This window comes from Columba livia, chromosome 2 (genome assembly GCF_036013475.1).
Source record: "Columba livia isolate bColLiv1 breed racing homer chromosome 2, bColLiv1.pat.W.v2, whole genome shotgun sequence".
Lineage (NCBI taxonomy): Eukaryota > Metazoa > Chordata > Aves > Columbiformes > Columbidae > Columba > Columba livia.
Window position 1 is genome coordinate 54,221,013 of NC_088603.1, and position 17,186 is coordinate 54,238,198.

General features: G+C 41.5%; 1 protein-coding gene across 8 annotated transcripts in view; it reads right to left on the minus strand.

The window, feature by feature from the left end:
• The window catches only part of SUGCT (succinyl-CoA:glutarate-CoA transferase), a 363,338-nt gene that overhangs the window by 218,278 nt on the left and 127,874 nt on the right, over positions 1–17,186 (minus strand). For all 8 annotated transcript variants that reach the window (XR_010470196.1, XR_010470194.1, XR_010470197.1 and 5 more), the window contains one exon: positions 15,345–15,442. Coding sequence is in view for 4 of the 8 variants with exons in the window: in XM_065051998.1 (XP_064908070.1) it covers positions 15,345–15,442 (98 nt within the window). In the remaining 4 variants the exon portion in view is untranslated. The remainder of the gene's footprint in view (positions 1–15,344; positions 15,443–17,186) is intronic.

Sequence of the window (17,186 nt, forward strand, 5' to 3'; positions counted from 1 at the left end):
TAGACCAAAAACCTAAACCAAACTCTAGTAGCCAACCCTAAAGAACCTTCCTGAAACAACATCCACCAAACAGCCCCATAAAAACAAGAACAACCAAAACACCTAAACCAAACAAGAGAACTCAGCCTTCAAATGACACCAAACAGCCTCAAGCCACCAATTCACCAACCTCAAGCAAGCTAAACGAACAAACCCAAATCCAGCAGCATAAGACAACCAACCAAACCCCAACTTCAACAACCAACCTTCAAGGGCCTACAAAGAGACAGCCTGCAAACACCCTACCTCAAACAACCAGCCTCAAAAAAAACACCCTCAAACAACTAACAGAAACCCAGCTAAAGACACCAACTCGAACCAACTGACCTAAAAACAACTCAAACAACCTCATCCAACCAACCCAATCCTAGCTCAACAGAAACACACCCACCCAAATGACATGAAGCAAACCTCCTTCTAAAACATCCAACCTCAAATAATCTAAATAACCTTAATAAAATGACCTAAACCACACTAAAGCAGAGAAGCTCAACCAAATGACCTAAACCAAACTAAAACAAACAAAAACCATCCTGAACAATGAGCTTAAAACATCTCACCTAAAAGAACCAACCTCCAAGAACCAACCTTCACCAATCAGCCTCCAAGAAACAGCCTCTAACAAACACCCTCAAACAACCTTCCTCAAGAAAACGCTAAAACCACCTAAACACCCTGAACCAAGATACCTCAACCAAAAATCTAAACCAGACTAAGACAACCTACCCCAAACAACCTCTCTGAAAAAACATCAACCAAACAGCCTAACAGAAACGAGGAAAACCAACCCACCTAAAACAAACAACACAAATCAACCTTCACAAAATGACATCAAACCACCTACAACGGTCAACTTGAAATAACCAACCTAAACCAAGCTAAAACAGAAACCTAAGACAAGTAACGTTAGACCACCAATCTAACCCAAACTTATCCAGCCTTCAACAGCCTAAACCAACAAGGTTTAAATGCCTTACAAACACACAGCCTACAAACAACCTACACATAACCTACAAACAACCCCACACAGCATCAAACAACCAACCACAAACATTAATCATAAAACAACTAATGCAAAAACTCATGGAAACCCAGCCAAAGCAACCAACTTAAACCAACCTTCAAAACAACAAGCTTCAAACAAGGCAGAAAGAATCTACCAACAACCTAATCAGAACCTCATTCAGTGTAAAAAAAACCAACCAAATACAACCGGCTGTAAGCAACCAGGCTCAGCCAGCCAACCAACCAGCCTCAACCAACCTAAACCAAATGACCTAAGCCAGCCTAGAACAAACAACATCAAGCTAAACCAAAATAGCCTCCACCAACCACCCTAAACTAAACAACCTGAAACAACCAACCCCAACCAAACAAGCCTGAAGCAAGAAACCCTAAACAACCAACCTCGAATCACAAACCTTCAACAACCTACAAACCGCCTACAAAACATCGGAATGGCAAAGGATTAAGTTCAAAGTGCACCTGATAGATAGAAATCCTGCGTCGCTGTTCAGCGAACAGATGCATACCCCTCAGGAGATAAGAAGAACCACCAACCCCTACAAGTGCCCAAGGCTATCAGGTCTTTTCAGCTGGACAGAAGTGGTAAGACCAAGGGAATGACTTCTGGAGGAGCACTGTGGAGCTCTCTGTCTTCATCCCCTGCAGAACCAGGGGCAGCAGTGGTAAGCAATAGATTACACAGATGTTGCCAGGGGTCCCAGTGCTTTGTAGCAGCCCCTGCTGTCCTGACAGGCACAGGAAGGGTTCTTGCCTTCAAGTTCAGTCTGGCCAGAGGCATCTGGGCACTCTCAGAAGCCCATGAGATGACTCCAGGTTTAGTGATAATAGGGCTTGGGCAGCTCCTGGGAGGCATGACCGGCCTATGGGACAAGGAGCCAGGTCTGGCTCACATGCTCAGGGAACAGCCGATCGCCAGCATTGGGGTCAGGAAGGAATTTTCCCCCGGGGCAGATTGGCCCTGGTCCCCGGGGGTTTTTTGCCTTCCTCTGCAGCATTGAGCATGACCACTTTGCAGAGCTCCTCTGGGCCCTTTTGGCTCGGTTCCTGCCTGCTGCTCAAGCGTCAGGAAGATGGCCTCTCGTGCCCTACAGCTGGGGGGAGGAAGCTTCTTGGAGTCCCAGGGTGGGTCCCAAGGGTTCTCCTAGGAATTCCTTCTTCTCCTCTGTAGCATTGAGCACAGCCCCTGGCTCTCTCAGGCTTTCTAGACCAGAGCAATTTTGCAGCAGGAGCCAGCCCTTCTCTTCCCTGGATTCCATTTCCCCAGGGGTTCTGGCTGCTGCAAAATAGCCTGTGCTTGGAAGGGCTCCCAGCTTGCTGCACCACCTGCATCTCCCACTTTTCAGCTCTCCCTGCATGCAACACAAGCACCGGGCAGGAACAAGAGCGCTTGTCATGCAGCCCCAGCCAAATAGCATAGGAACCAGGAAAGTTTTCAAAGGGGAAAAACTCTGCTTGTCATCACTATATGCCATACTTTGGAAAATACTTCACAGCTCTTCTTCTTCTTCCTTATCTTCTTCTTCTTCCTCATCTTCCTCTTCCTCTTCTCCTTCTCCTTCCTCATCATCTTCTTTTGTGTGTGGTCTGTCCTGATCCCCATTTCCTCACATTCTCCCTCTTCAGGACACAGGGACAGCTTGGCCTATATTTCTGCTGCTGTTCTTGAGTTCTGTAACTTGCCTTTGCCAGCCTGCAAGGGATGTTTCTTCAAGGTAAACTGAAGAATGCATCAGCCTGCTCCTGGCTACACATGGGCATTGTGTTAATGCTCATGAGCATCAGCTCTGTAAACAGAGTCAGTAAATGACATAAAATAAAATCTAATCAAATCCTGTTTCCACTGGTATCCTTTGTGTTCTGTGCACTTGAAAGTGTTTCTGGAGCTGAAAACACCCTGGCATTTCATGTAAATAATATTCCCATCCTTATTTGACTCACGGTGAGCACATGGAATAGAATACAATACATAGGATAGAACAGAAAAGAATATAAGGGTTATGCTGTGTTGTGCCTTGAGTTCTGCGTGACGAGTTCTTACAGAGCCCCGAGGGCTCCATCCAGGAGAGCCTCTCTCTGCAGGGCAGGGCCCAGGCCCAGACAGGGACAGAGGCAAAGACGAGACGGGCACACACACCTACAACACGGCTCAGGCAGAGACCCAAGGCCCCAGGCTGAGCTGAGACACGTCCCCTGGGCCCTTGGCAGGAGACGGTGGCGGTGGGTGGGGGTCCCAGGGGAGGCCGGTCCCAGACACTGAGGCCTAGGAGCACCCCTATCGACCTCCTCTCTGTTAGAGTACTGTTGTTCTCAGGCTCTTCTGTTTTAGCATGTTTTTTCATGAAAAACTGATAGGGTAGTTCTAAAAATGAGTACAAGAAGGAAAAAAGAATCCACAGGAAATGAGCAGGTATTGTTCACCTCAGAAAGATTCGCAAGCCCTTAGGTGAGGAGCATGGCCTGCTTCAGACTGAGGGCTTGATCTTTGAGCCTCACTAGTGTCAGAGGTATGAGGTTTTGCCACCCTGTGGAAACCCAACTCAACCAGACGAACAGAGAAGAGTTTCAAAAACTGTAGTTCATACTTGCTTTTTGCCACTTTGTACAGATGGTCCAACTACCTTGAGACGATTCCCAGCTCTCACCCCATCAGAAGGTACGTGCCTGCTTCCCACAACGTGACAGAGGCAATGCCTATGCTGGGATATGGTAATGGGTATCCAGTGCCTTCTGCACTGAAATGTCATCACAGATTTCCTCAGCATCTACTTCTGGGAAGGCAGGAGATAGGAAGAAGAATGGGATAGAATAGAACAGTTGAGATGGAAAGGCCCTGTAGCCATCACCTAGTCCAACTGCCTGACTGCTTCAGCACTCACCAGAAGCTAAAGCATGGTATTAAGGATGTTGCCCAAATGCCTCTTCAGCACCGACACACGTGGGGCACCGACCACCTCTCCAGGAAGACTCTTCCAGGGTTTGACCAGCTCTCAGTAAAGAAATGTTTCCTCACATCAAGGCCAAACCTCCCCTGATGGACACAGCTGAGAGCCATTCCCATGCTTCCTGGCACTGGGTACCAGGCAGAAGAGCTCAGCACCTCCCTCTCCACTTCCCCTCCTCAGGAACCTGGAGACAGCAGTGATGTTGCTCCTCCGCCTCCTTCTCTCCAAAGCAGACAGACCCAGGGTCCTCAGCTGCTCCCCACAGGACATGCCTTCCAGCCCCTTCCCCAGCTTTGCTGCCCTCCTCGGGATGCATCCAAGTCATGGAAGAAACTGACATTTAAAATATTTAAACAGCAGCAACAGCAATTGGAGATGGGTAGCAACAAGCCAGGGCAATACACTACTGTGTAAAAACATTACAATGAAACAGGAAAAACAAAAACTTAGCACCATTTTAATTTACTGCTGCTAAGATCCACCTGTGCTTTTACACGGAGAGAAATTTGAAAACTAAAATAAGTAAAAACATTAGAAAACACACTGTCTAGAACAACCTTTGCTATTCAGAAGACAGAAAGATCTTTCTGTTATATGAGATGATACCTCTAGTATCTAGATTCTGTGACTACGGAAAAGCATAATACCATAGTGTTTCCTGTGAGGATCAGATCACGTCAGAGACCTATTGAAGACCTATTCCCATAAAACTTCTAGCTTAACTTACACATAAATATATAGAAATGGGCTTCACAGAATCATAGAATGCCCTGAGTTGGAAGGGACCCACAAAGACCAGTCCAGCTCCTGGCCCTGCATAGGAGAACCCCAAAATTCACACCACGTGCCTGAGTGCATTGTCCAGTCTCTTCTTGTACACCGTCAGGCTTGGGGTCGTGACACCTCCCTGGGGAGCCTGTTCCAGTGCTCCACCACCCTCTGGTTAAAGAACCTTCTCCTAATGTCCAACCTGAACCTCTCCTGGCACATCTTCCTGCCACTGCTTCGGGTTCTGTCACTGAAGAGAAGCGCCTGCCCCTTCTCCTCCCCTTGTGAGGAAGCTGTAGCCGCCATGAGGTCTCCCCTCAGTTTCCTCTTCTCCAGGCTGAACAAGCCAAGTGACTTTAGCCATTCCTCATATGGCTTCCTCTCCAAAACCTTCACCAACATCGTAGCCTTCTTCTGGACATTCTCCAGTAGCTTTATATCCTTTTTTTCCTGTGGTGCCCAGAACTTCACACAGTGCTCCAGGTGAGGCCGCACCAGTGCAGAGTCTACAATATCCTACTTAGTATACAATTTCCTTTCCTACCTGAAAAATTTACATAATCTGCTGTTTTTCTCTAGGATAAAGTAATTTTTACATACATATATAAATAAAATCACTGAGAGAAACACATACAAGGCTAACCAGTGCTCCACCTTCCAAACCTAAGCGAGTGAAAAAAAAACCCAAGTCTGTACAGCATCTGAACTCTGAAGCATTACACTAAAAAATGAATCTTTATCTGTCTATGAAGCTTCAGTGATACTTGGAGACTGCATGAGTGAACCATGCAATTCATACTACTACACTGGTAGTAGGAAAGCAAATGTCACTCCAGTCTTCAAAAAGGGCAAGAAGGAGGAGCCAAGTAATTATAGACCGGTCAGCCTCACCTCTGTCCCTGAGAACGTAATGGAACAGCTTATCCTTGGTGCCACCTCAAGGCATATCAAGAATAAGAGGGTAATTAGGGGCAGTCAGCATGGCTTTACCAAGGGTAAGTCATGTTTGACCAACCTCATAGCCTTTTATGAGAAGGTAACAAGGTGGATGGATGATGGCAGAGCAGTGGATGTGGTCTACCTTGACTTCAGTAAAGCCTTTGACACAGTCTCCCACAGAATCCTCACAGCTAAGTTGAGGAGGTGTGGTCTAGACAACAGAGTAGTGAGGTGGGTTGCAAACTGGCTTAAGGAGAGAAGCCAGAGAGTGGTAGTCAATGGTGCGGAGTCTAGTTGGAGGCCAGTATCCAGTGGAGTGCCTCAGGGGTCAGTACTGGGGCCAATATTATTCAATATATTCATTAACGATTTAGACGAGGGAATAGAGTGTACTATCAGCAAGTTTGCTGATGACATTAAGCTGGGAGGAGTGGCTGACACGCCAGAAGGCTGTGCTGCCATCCAGCGGGACCTGGACAGGCTGGAGAGTTAGGCAGGGAGTAACCTGATGAAATTTAACAAGGGAAAGTGTAGAGTCCTGCATCTGGGCAGGAACAACCCCAGGTTCCAGTATAGGTTGGGAAATTACATAATAGAGAGCAGTGTAGGGGAAAGGGACCTGGGGGTCCTGGTGGACAACAGGATGACCATGAGCCAGCACTGTGCCCTTGTGGCCAGGAAGGCCAATGGCATCCTGGGGTGTATTAGAAGGGGGGTGGTTAGTAGGTCGAGAGAGGTCCTCCTTCCCCCATACTCCGCCCTGGTGAGACCCCATCTGGAATATTGTGTCCAGTTCTGGGCCCCTCAGTTCAAGAAGGACAGGGAACTGCTGGAGAGAGTCCAGCATAGGGCAGCGAAGATGATTAAGGGAGTGGAGCACCTCCCTTATGAAGAAAGGCTGAGGGAGCTGGGTCTCTTTAGTTTGGAGAAGAGGAGACTAAGGGGAGACCTTATTAATGTTTATACATATATAAAGGGTGAGTGCCACGAGGATGGAGCCAGGCTCTTCTCGGTGGCAAACAATGATAGGACAAGGGGTAACGGGATCAAGCTGGAACACAAGAGGTTCTGCTTAAATTTGAGAAGAAACTTCTTCTCAGTGAGGGTGACAGAGCACTGGAACAGGCTGCCCAGGGAGGTTGTGGAGTCTCCTTCTCTGGAGACATTCAAAACCCGCCTGGACATCTTCCTGTGCGACCTCACTTAGGCGTTCCTGCTCCAGCAGGGGGATTGGACTAGATGATCTTTTGAGGTCCCTTCCAATCCCAAACATACTGTGATACTACAGTTTCATGTATTTCCACCAGTACATTTTGCCTCTAAATTGTACCTGCTACACACATAATCACATAAATGGCCTTTCAATTAGGTACTATTTGTAGATTCATTTTAAATCTGTAGCTTAGCTTTCTACAATTATTATCGTTATTTTAGAAGTTCAAAATAATTTACTTTTTACTGTATCAGTCTGTGGTAGGAAGCCCGAATGCAGGCTCTTTCTGAAAACACTTCTGATAATAGGGTAGGTGCCCCAATGAAGAGCAAGCCCATTGCTGGGATCTTGACTGCAAAGCCTGTACTAAGGTCAACTTCATTAAAGCAGTAGTAGCCTCCATGATGTCTTATTTGCATTTTAAGCAGTACTCTAAACCTCCTCTCCACTGAATTACACAGCACTCAGCAAGCTATTGAAGTTGCAATACTGAAATGAGGCATCAGATTCTGAAACGTTTAACATTAAAGATAATTCATGCTTTAAAATATTTTAAGGTTAGAAAGCATAGCATAAGCCAAACTAATTGAAATTTTATTTCATGGAAAGAAATCCAATTAATTAACTTTTCCTCAATTTGTACATCAGACACCATTAAATTAAAAACTACATTTAAACTGTACACTTAACAAATCAATCAAAAACATTACAGCACAATACAAGAAACAGCATCCAGAAATTAAATGTGAAACAAAAAGGGCTGAACCCCTTCTGCTTTCTAATGAATTATAATTTTAAAAGGGAGAATGGATCATTAACTGAAAAAAAAAAACCAAAAAAGTGTCAGCTTGACTCGCACAAGTTGGATGAAATGGTTTTAATGAGTTACAGAAACATACCTTAGTTCTCTTAAAATGCAGTAAGTTCAGTAAGTTTCTTATCCTGTTAATTATTCACATAAACTTTGTTTCTTTTTTAGCAAGTATTCTGTCTTTCAATCAAGACTTCTAAAGCACGAATTAATCCACTTCGTGTGCATTCCTTGCACTTATTCCATTTTCCATGTTTCCTAGCAAACCTTCAATCATTGCTACATCCTACATGGAAGGGCATCCGCATTTCTCTAACGGATAACACCATCCCATTCCGCACAAACTGAACTTAGAAGAACTACTGAAGCAAAATACTGCTCTTTTCTATAGGAAGCTTATGGCAATTAATTCAGCAAATTTATTTGGATAGCTACCAAATGCAGATGGAACAGCAACATCTAGGATTAGTAACAGCTTTTTACATGTGGTCAATCACAAAAACCTTCTCTGTTCTTGCTGAAGTCCATAATAGCTTTCTTGTGTTTTCTAGCACAACCCAGTTCGCACTATGGTTTTTGCATTAGATTGTTCTTTCAACAGTCTATTCACCTTCAAATATCTACAGTATTTCCACTCTTCGCTACTAATCATCTCTTTAAAGACAGTTAACTCAGTAAAATAGTTTGTACAGTTTCTTATGGTAGCTTCTATGGAAGACACTGTACAAAATAAAAGTAATATAAAAAAATTATTTTGAAAACTCAAATAATGCATCATTATCCCTTAGTGTAGACTAAATATACAATTAGAGTTTTCAAAATTAATAGTATAGTATTTACTCAATAGTCTGTAAGCATCTCTGTGTTAGTGTCTAATTAGTCTCTTCCTGATTACTGATTAATCACTCAGCAAACCACAACACACCCTTAAAGTCTTCGGGATCACCAAGATTGTACTGACATGTTCTGCTGATGTATATGTCAATTCCTTGGAAAGATGTCACATATGGTAAAATGGTAGCTATATATAGCACAGTCCAGACATGTGCAGGTATCACAAATCCACCCTGAAACTTGTTTTAAATTTCTGCATGCTTTAAATATAAACGTCACCAGTTTATAATAGAAAAATGAATAAACTTTCGCCATTACGTGCTGAAGTTGTGCTAGAGATGAATGTTCCTTTATGAAGTTTTGCATGCTCTTTTAAAATCATTTATGACTTTTAAAGAACAGCATGAGAGAGAGAGAAACATATCAACACTGTAAAAAGTGGTTTTTATAGCTCCTGAGTACCAAAAATCCAGCGTGTCCCAGAATTAGTTCTTTTTGGATTCAGATAACATTAGACTATACACAACAGAAAAGTACTCCTTTTCCCAAACCTTCCCCTCTTTTTCTCAAGTAAGCAAAAGGACTGTAACTTCTACAGTTACAACAAAGGAAGCACAAATTAACTGAAAAATCAGCTAGGTAAACACACACCAGTAAAAGCACATTAAGAATAATGGAAGCCTGTATTGACTTTGTTGCTGTTCTTTTTTTAACTATTCAAGAGGAGTAAAGAGCTAACAAGGGCCAGGTCAAAAAGCTCACTCAAAAAATCAATGAAAGATCTCCCTTGATTTCAGCAGTGTTGTAGCTAGTAATGTATGCCATCAGAAAAAAAAATAAAGAGAGCAAGTGCCTTTTCAGGATCTGAAACTTCACACTTACATATGAAAATACTTAGAGGCTTATTAAATAGCAAGAAAAGAACACAGAAAATTCACATTAGCTTACCCCATCCAAAAATCAGATGTTTGAGACATTTTGGATCTCTCTTAGTTGCACACATAGAAGTCAACATGAAGCTAACAAAAATGTAGAACAAAGCATTTTAAAGCAAACTGTGTCGGTCTGGCAGCTGATGTCCACGCAGCTCAACCAGTTATGCACTGATAGAGAAGTAAATGGCTGGGGAAAGTAAACCTCACCAGCTGTGCCACGCTGAAGTCAATCATCCTTCCAACTTCACAGACCTGTCCTGCTGAAGCAGCAAACAACCAGAGGCTCATTCCTGTCATGTTACCAGCAGTAATTTCAGTCTGCAAGGTTCATGGCTTAAAAGAAGAAATGGTGGCAATGGGGAAGGCAATTTACAGAGGCTGGGTGTATCTCAACAAATAGGAATTTAACAGTGCTCCTCATTTGGCAAATTAAACATTTTACAATACACTTTCCCCTTTAGGTACCATCCACTTCTGTTAGTAGGTGGCAACAATTTAGCAAATATCTCATTAACTGAGGATCAGGTTCATCTGTGCTTCCTTCCTGCTGGTTCCTTTTTCCCCCCTCACACTTACATACACAACATGCAGCTGTGGTGAACAGTCAGGAATACGGACTTTAAAATATAAGTGCTAGGAATAGAAGTTCTACTCTGAATCATTTCCAGCTTCTGATTTTAAGTCTGTAATAATTTAGCTATAGCTGCAGGAGCACTGATCATGATGAATTTCTGTGGTTTTCATTATGCGAGCTGCTTCAGTTAAAAGGCTGATGGCGTGTCTGCTATTCCCCTTCCTCTTGCACTTACACAACCCTGTATGCTCCGTTACATTTACAGCTTATCTGCCCTGAAGTACCTTGGATTACACGTTTATCTGCACTGTCTTCAAATTTGTCTACATTACTGAGGTGCAGGGTAGCATTAACATTTGATTTCTGGAGTAATCTGAAGACAGAGGTCAACAGATTAAGCTCCCTTCCCCAAAGCAGCTTCTCTTAAAACTGGCATTATACCAGCTTTTGCACAGATGCATCTCTAATTACATGCACACACTATATATGTATATCTTGACATATATATGCACATATACACACGTGTGTGTAGATATATACATATACAGAATAATCCACATTATGCGTGGTACTACTCCGTTCCAGAGGAAGCAGCAGTAAAAGTGGAAGGGAGGTGGGGGAAAACGGAGCAACAATTAAAACTTGGTTCTTGTGGACAGATGTACATGTAACTCAGAAACCCGAGGTTTCTACTGGAAGTATAAAAGCCAGAGAGCTCTGTAGTCTGTCAGTTCTCACATGAGCTGGGAGTCTCAGGGGCCTCTGTAGTGGCCATTGAACCTGACCTCCACCCAGGTAGGGTCATTTTAAATTTGACTCTTGGCACACACCCAAGAAAGGAAGGCATTCAGAGGCAATTTGCCTTTGTCAGAGTTCTCTTTTGTTGTCGTTTGGGGAAAATGTCACCTAAATAAAAAGGAAGATGCAGAATGGAATGAAACTCCTTTTTTTTTTGTAAAGCAAACACAGTAGACCTGCAAATGTCAGCAGTGGGGGGAGAAAGAGGGAATAAGGAGCTGGGAGAGCTGTAGGAAGTGCAGGAAGATGATGGAGACAGGGAAAAAAGGAGCATAGCAGGAAGAAGACCCGAGATGGGAAAGGGATAACATCACCAGTAGCAAAGCACGTACAAAATATCCCATAGGCCTATATTCTTCTTCCCAGTGTATATCGTACAACTCAGTGGGCCTTGCAGCACTGGACTCATTTCCCCATAGAAGATGGAAATGAAAAACACTCCCCCCCTCAACATGTCTAAGACTGATATCTGTAATTCCCTCCTCTTGAATCACTGTGCGGGCTGGATCTCCCAGAAGCACCGTATCACTCTAGAGTGGTCTACCTTCTGGGGCCTTTTATTGAGATCTGAAAATCTCTGTGGATATGTGAATTTATTCTCCCCTACCTGCTCTCCCCTTCTTTCTTTCAAGTGTACCCTGTAGAGGAAGTTGAGATGTTGTAAAGCAGACAGCAAGCTGCGGTAAAGAGCTAAGGACAGATGTGTTTCACTCTTCATTTCTGTCAGGGAAGAGAGCGGATGAGAAAATTCTTCCTGAAATGAATGGAGCAATTCACACCTCTCAGAGCTGTCGTTTCAAGCTACATTTATGTCTCAAGCCATATTCATCTCCATCTTGTATTCTCACTCAGCTCAGGTCATCCTGTGATGAATAGGTCATTTCACACCTTTCTGAAATGTCTTCTGTTTAAAGGTCAATGTCTTCTAAGTGGTATATAATCCCCATGCTTATCTGACTGCCTTGAAATCTGGCACGGTTACTGCAGGTGCTGAGTAGAACTGTTGATCTAGATTAGAGGTCATTTGAGTCAAGAATTCCCAAGATACAGCCTTTTTTTTAAAAAAACAGCATTCCTTAACACTGACCGATTGTACCAATGTTTCCTTTGTGCACACATCTAGAATAAAACTGTGGCCAAAGAGTCTCAGTTGGTTAACATTTACCGTAACAAATGAAAAGCATCGACTGTCTCCTTGGTATTCAGAGTTAAGATATTTTTAAAAATTTCAGCTCCACACATGCAGCAAATTAAACGCTTCAGACTTGGAGTTCCTGGCCCTTTGAGTACATCTGAACATCTCATTCTATTCCTAAACAAAACCTGGGAAATCCTTTTCCTTAAGAGGAGATAGATAAGAATCCTTCTTTCTGCACTTAGTAAGTGCTCAAAAGTTAGACGTGAATTGCGGTTAGTCCATTCTGAAAATTAGGAAAACAGGAAAATAAAAGGTAAGTCATACCTCTGGAAATAGTTCAAAAGAGACAGTAAGAAGGGGAAGGTTAAATGGGTCAAAGGAAGCTCTGGTGCAACCTCAGCTTGATAAGATTATAACAGTATCAACAGCTTGGGAAAAAATTATGCATATGTCTACTGCGCAACAGCAGTGATATATGCAAGCAACTGCAAAGAGAACCAAGTATCTGCTATACAAATGGTACTTAAAACACCAATGACTTAGTGGAACAAAAAGGATGTATAAACTGAAAATGGCAGCAAAAAAAGGTTGGGGGAAAGGGAAGAAAACACAACTCTGGAAGCACATGAGAGAAAACAGTCACTGTAATTACTGTTGAGATGCTGAGACATAGGCCATATCTGTGAATCTTTTCACTGGCCTTATCAGCAGCAACACTCAAAGGATTCCGTTACATGACATTAATTCCCATGTATGTTTCCAAGCACATACAAAAGAGAAGGAACATTTAGGAATCACCAGATTCCTATACATAGATGCTAATTTTTACCTGCCTTTTACTGCTCAGCCTGGCACACCAAACAAGTTTGCTGACTTTTTCCATTACAACATCACTGGAAAAAAGCTGCTTTACCTCAAGTTGTGTGCAACCTGCCTGGCACAGCATCAAAATGAGACATGGATGAATGGCCTGACTAAAACCTTAAAGGACTTTCATGTTCCTTTTTGCCTTCCACCACACAAAGGAGGGGCGCATCTCCACAAAAATGGCTGTAGTAGAACCCATGTCATGAAAATCACAACTCTTCTAAGCTGTTCTAGCTCATGTTTCCACAAATTCATTGCAAGGTGGATAGCAGTGTACACACAGTAAGTGAATTAGAGGGTCTGCAGGTGTTTTTTTCCAACTAATGCACCTTAAGTTTATATTTCCATGTGCTAGAAGCTGAAATACTATCAAGCAATCAGTGATTTAATTAAGGTATTTTTCAGTGAAATTCTGCCATTACCATTTTGTCATTTCCCTTCATTTCTCAAGGGCTGACATTTTTCAGCACTGAGAAACTATTCATTTAAGTCTCTAAGTAACTTCAACATGAACCATATATAATTTTACAAACAACTGTGCATTAGTGAATAAAAGCAAAGTTACCATGGAATGTGTATGGAAACATATTTGACCTCCATTAGAATGCCAAAGGTGTTTGTTATAGTCAGTGTTTTAAAACTGAATGCCAGATGAATTCACAATAATATGACATAACAGAATACTATTGGAAATGTCTACTCCAAAAATGTATATACAGTCACATCTGCACTTGCATATAAATTACACAGAAATTCAGCCTAAATGATGCTAATAAAACAGAACATAAACTCTGACAAAAAAGACATAAAGCAGTAATTGAAAGAGCAATGAGGTAATCTGATGAACTAATAGCTACAGATATAAAAACAAATTAGAATTCTGGCGATTCATTCAAGTAACAACTGTTCCTTGAACTTCATCTTACTATTCAGGTATCACCCATTTAAAAAAAAGAAAAAACCAAAACAAAACGACCTGCATCCAAAATTAACCACAGGCAACAAGCTGTTAAGTAATTGATCTCTGGATGGCAAAACAGAACTCTCATAAGGTACCCCAGTGCATCAGATAAATGCCATATTAAATGAAATAATCTCTAAGTAATACGTCAACACAAATCACATTTGAAACTGAGAATACATGTCAAGAATGTAAGAGCTCAGAAGTAGATAAAGTGAAAACTATTCCCTTTCAAGGATTTAAAACTCATAGGAAGAGTGGGTTCATCTGTGCTACTGTATTACATTCGTAATAGGAAGGCAAGTAAAAGAGGAGTTCCAAAAGTTCATCATGAACAGCTGTGCCATAATTTGAATATGCAAATCACCTGGTACTTCAGTGTTCATCAGGGTCAGGACACCTGAAAATGGACAGGTAAGACAGAAACAAAAGTGCAACAGGACGAGGAAAAATCACTCTCTCTACAGGCTTTAATGCAAGGTGATTCCAGTTCTCAGTATCCAAAAAATGCAGGCAGGGGGGTACTACTGAAACTCTTCTCGGATGAAATGAAAAGAGGAGGCACCTGACTTAATGCTCCTAAAAATAATTAAAAAAAAGATCCCTGGATGATAATTGTTACACCTTTGTTGACAAAGGACTCATACAGCCAAAGTATGAAAACGATGGTGTGACTTTTCTTGCATCACTGGCAGCAGCAGATAAGCTGCCTCTTCTGCTCATCTCCCAAAGTATGAAGTGTTGCTGAAACCAGGTTCAGGCAGTTTTTTCTCATGTTATATATATTTATCAACCTCTCTATTAAACAGAAGAGCACTCCACAGAAACAAGAACTTCTCAAACAGAATTACAAAGATAAATAAGCTATTTTAATCTCTCAAATAAAGAGTTCCTGAGCTTCCTCTTAAATAATTTTTAATTAAAGTATTTAATAGGATGATTCCCACATAGCATAATAAGCTCATCTCCTCTTGATTTCAAAAGGACTGGCCCAGGGAGAATTTGAGGCACAGAGTACCACGATACAGAACCAGCACTGAGGGAGTAGTATCAAGTGGAACTCCCCTGGATACAGCAACTCTCAGTGAAAAGTTTAAAAAGCCCAGTCACGGCAAAAGCAAATGACACTCCAAGAATCTTATTTCCAGGAGATAAATTCATCCAGGAAAGCAGAAAGCACTGGTTGTTTCACTAAAATTCAAGTTAATGGTTAAAAATAAGTGTAAAATGGTTTCTGAAAACTTAAGACTGTGGTCTGGCTTCTTGCAAGTCCACGCTACAGTCTGTGTGCAAAAGGCAGTATAGTTAACATCAGTAAGTATTCTCAATTCATTAAAAAACCCAAACCAATCAACACCACTCCCTCCCCCCGCCCCCAAACAAAAGACACACGCAATCTCAAAAGAGTAAAGTAAAATTTTTACATGATGAGAGCTTCTTATATGTGACTATTTGCATTAACAGATTAAATGTCATTTCTTCCCTTTTAATTAACTTACCGGGTTGATAATATATCAATAAGTTCTTTCCTGTTCTGGACTCTGAGTGTGTTAGTTTTGAATCTGGAATCCTTACTAACTTCAGTCAAATTCAGGATCTAAGTAAAAATAAAGGTGAGTAAGAAATGTGCTTGGCAGGAGATATTTATATGGCTAAGGAAATTCATTACCAATTTAAGACAGCTTTCCAAAAACTCCTACTTCTCATTAATCTTTTAATATAGATTAGGAAATTAAGAAAATATAATGCCTCCTGGTTAATGTTATATAACAAGTACAGAAAAAGACAGAAATGGAACTGAAGATCCAAATCTCAGTTGATTACTATTAGCTAGGAGAAGTTCTTACTGTAGAACACTAAAAAGTTTAGAAGTTATTACCATGAGGTTGAAGAGATCTGTGGGATTACCCTGCGCTAAATTATATGTCACAGAATAAGAAATATGACTGTACTTCCCATGCTAGACTGAGAAAAGCTATGTCTAAGAATATTTCTTTCCACTTCAGTAATTTCTGTCAAAAAGGCAAAAAAAATGAAATGGTGTTTTTCTATTGAAATGTCATAGTTTTTCTTCATGATTTCTTCCAAAAGATTTAATAAAGAAAACGGGTGGTATAACTTCCAAGAAAGGAGAAATATATCTTCTATATGTAGCTCCCACCTGGCACATTAGAAATTTAACCATCATGCAAAAACAATGTGAATTATACTATAAAGGGAATTAAATGTGGAGAATGAGTCTTAGAATTTTGTAGAAGTATTTATGAGATAGAGTAGCTGTGTGGACAATCAATACTTACTATGTAATTTATCTATTTATGCCACAATGTATTTATACAGAACATAAAAAACCAGAATGAGTTGTGCTTTCTAAACTGAATAAAAAATATCCCAGTAACATCAGCTACACAGGAAGGCAGAACAGCAGATTGCAAAGAAAGAGACTGTCACATATTCTCACTAACACACACTCAAGATCTATTTTACTTATGATGAGTCTTATAATCATTCTAAACATGCTACATTTTTGTAAAGGGCCATTTTCTATACGGCTTACAAAAAACCAGTACTGACTCAAAGCTGACGTCCCTACAGCCCATCATCCTGTCTCGGCCTGCAGCTGAGTGCTAATGCTCACAAACAGCACAAGGACAGGGCCAATACATGAGATAGTTCCTTAATAATCACCCAGACTCCGGCCATCTTTAGATTAGAGCAACTAATCAAACTTAGGGTAACTACTCCTGCATTTAAACAGTCCTAAAATTACATTCGGCCCTTTGAAAGCAAAAACAAGGCTGATGTGGCTGCTGGTAAAAATGAGTTTGACACCCCTGGATTAGGGTATTTCTGAGCTGGAGGTGTTTCTTATGTATTTAACAATGCCAAATGCATTTTTGTTTTATTAACATGTTCAGTCACTCCTTGAATCCATATGTTTATGTACACCCACATAAAAGTGATACATAGATTGATCTCTCTGGTATTTGCTTCAAACTTAGAAGTCTACTAATTCCTCTGAGGCTGGTTCAGGCCAAGGCCACTATACTTTAATGACTCCTCACTTTGCTGAAGTGAATAAGGATATCGCTTCCCTTCCAAGTGAATAGCGGTTGATGACTTAAAACCATCAGCTAATCAGATATTCTTTCAACAGATATTTAGATATTCAAAAGAGATGGTCACCTTTGAGGTAGCTGTCACCTAGAGTGACAAAACTAAGCATAAAAACAAAGGAATCGGTAAGTCGTGTTATAACAATGACTGTATTACACAACTTTGCTGCAGATTTTTATCTGCAAGGTAACGTAAAACATCAGTCTAGCATCTTCCCTCAACAC